Here is a 2077-nt window from a genome sequence, read left to right as displayed (position 1 = left end):
CAGCGGGCCCCCCGCTACCGGATGCTCCGGAGACGGCCGGGCCTTCCTGCCGCCTCCCCAGTGCCCTGGAGCTGCTGCTGGGGGAGCAGGGCGGTGGGGGCCTGGCGCCGGGGGCCCACCCCGAGCCTCTTTTCCCCATTATCACCTGGAGGGAGGGTCCGGGCTGGGGACCGAGGCCCGCTGGCCCAACCTGCCCTGCACATCTGTGCTGGGTACCGGGGCCACCTTCCCCCAGCCTCAGTTTCCCTGTCCCTGAGCCTGGCTAAACTCGCTGACACCCCTTCAGTGCTGGCTCCGTGGCTCCCAGGCGGCTCAGGAAGGGCCGTGGCTCTTTCCTTTTTCAAAAATAAATTCACGTGGCGGGTACCGGCGTGGAAGTGACGTGGCCCAGACGTCATTCCTGTCCCGAAGGACCTGCGACTTCTAGCAAGGGGGCCTGGGGACCTCAGGCTGGGCCCCAGGGCGTCAGCCAGCACAGGCTGCCCCTGACAGCAGACACCTCGGGCAGCCCAAGCCTCGTGCGTCACCTCGGGCAGCCCAAGCCTCGTGCCCTGGAGGAGTCTCTGCTCAGCCTGAGGGGTCTCCAGGGGACACTGGCCACCAGCAGGGACAAGAACAGGCCTGGGTTATGGCCTTGGAGCCAAGTGGCCTCTTAGGGCCATTTCCAGGGTGTGGCCACAGCTCCTCTGGGCCAGGGCCCTGGACTTGGCCCGTGACAGGCTGGCAGTCCAGGGCCTTGGTCTCCCCGCCTGTGAGCTGGGTCCTTCCTGGGGCTTTGCTGGGAAAGAGATTCCTGCTCTTGATTTGCAGGTAGGGTCGTAGGCTTAGGTCACATGGGCAGGGCCCAGGCCCTCTCCCAATGTCCCCAGACCCCCAGACCTGTCTGCCCGGCTAGACAGCGCCTGGTGCATCTGAGCCGGGACGCTCGTTCCTGGGGTCCCAGCAGGGCCTTCCTGTCCTGGCGCCTGCTCTCGGGGCCCAGCTCAGGGGTGAGTCCCAAAATAGCCCAGGGAGGAGTGACGGGACAGCTGGGGCCACGTGTCTGTGGCCAGGGCCCGGAATGCCCGTGACAGTGGGGCAGCCAGCAGGCTGTGACCCCGCCTGGCTCAGAGCCACTTAGGTTCAAAGGCCTAGGCCGCTGGGCCCAGGGATGGCTGGCGTGACCCCACACCTGCCTCCCTGCCACCTTCTGGGCTGCCCAGCTCACAGCCCCACCCCGCCCCCACCCCCAGGTGCAGCTACGGCTGGCAGGGCAGGTTCTGTGACGAGTGTGTCCCGTACCCCGGCTGCGTGCACGGCAGCTGTGTGGAGCCCTGGCAGTGCAGCTGCGAGACCAACTGGGGCGGGCTGGTCTGTGGCAAAGGGAGGGGGGAGGCGGCAGGGTGGGCAGCGGCCGGCCCTGAGCACCCGCCCTCTCCCAGACCTGAACTACTGCGGCAGCCATCACCCCTGCGCCAACGGGGGCACCTGCATCAACGCCGAGCCCGACCAGTACCGCTGCGCCTGCCCGGACGGCTACGCGGGCAAGAACTGCGAGCGGGGTGCGTCCTCCGGAGGCGTGGGTGGGCCTGCTCCCCGGGACACGGGCCGGCCGGCAGTCCACCTTGGCCCCTGGAGCCTGCCTTGGGGCCACGGAGGTGAGGGGTCCAGCGCTCCACCGCTGCCTGTTCTTGTCCTGCAGCTGAGCACGCCTGTGCCTCCAACCCTTGTGCCAACGGGGGCTCTTGCCATGAGGTGCCCTCTGGCTTCGAGTGCCACTGCCCATCAGGCTGGAGCGGGCCCACCTGTGCGCTTGGTGAGTGGCCCACATGTGCCCGCGGCTCCAGCCTGGCACTGAGGGCGCAGGGAGGCGGCCATTCACAGCACAGTGTGGGTGTTGTAGTGGGGACGCGGCGGGGTCCGTCCGCCTTCCTCAGCTCACACCCACGCCCGCACCCGCACCCTCGCCGTCCCCACAGACATCGACGAGTGTGCCTCGAACCCGTGCGCGGCCGGCGGCACCTGTGTGGACCAGGCGGACGGCTTCGAGTGCATCTGCCCCGAGCAGTGGGTGGGGGCCACCTGCCAGCTGGGTGAG

The 2077-nt window shown here is 68.8% G+C and overlaps 1 protein-coding gene across 1 annotated transcript in view; it reads left to right on the top strand.

Annotated features, from left to right (window-relative positions):
- Window positions 1-2077, top strand: part of JAG2 (jagged canonical Notch ligand 2) — a gene marked incomplete at its 5' end in the record, with an annotated part of 21703 nt that overhangs the window by 10097 nt on the left and 9529 nt on the right. Inside the window, 4 exons of the mRNA XM_027776404.1 lie at window positions 1233-1363; window positions 1422-1541; window positions 1682-1795; window positions 1959-2072. Coding sequence (XP_027632205.1) covers window positions 1233-1363; window positions 1422-1541; window positions 1682-1795; window positions 1959-2072 — 479 coding nt within the window. The remainder of the gene's footprint in view (window positions 1-1232; window positions 1364-1421; window positions 1542-1681; window positions 1796-1958; window positions 2073-2077) is intronic.

This window comes from Tupaia chinensis, unplaced genomic scaffold (assembly GCF_000334495.1).
Source record: "Tupaia chinensis unplaced genomic scaffold, TupChi_1.0 Scaffold000671_2, whole genome shotgun sequence".
NCBI classification, from domain to species: domain Eukaryota; kingdom Metazoa; phylum Chordata; class Mammalia; order Scandentia; family Tupaiidae; genus Tupaia; species Tupaia belangeri.
Note: the sequence above shows the minus strand (reverse complement) of the source record. Positions and strands in the feature narration are given on the sequence as shown.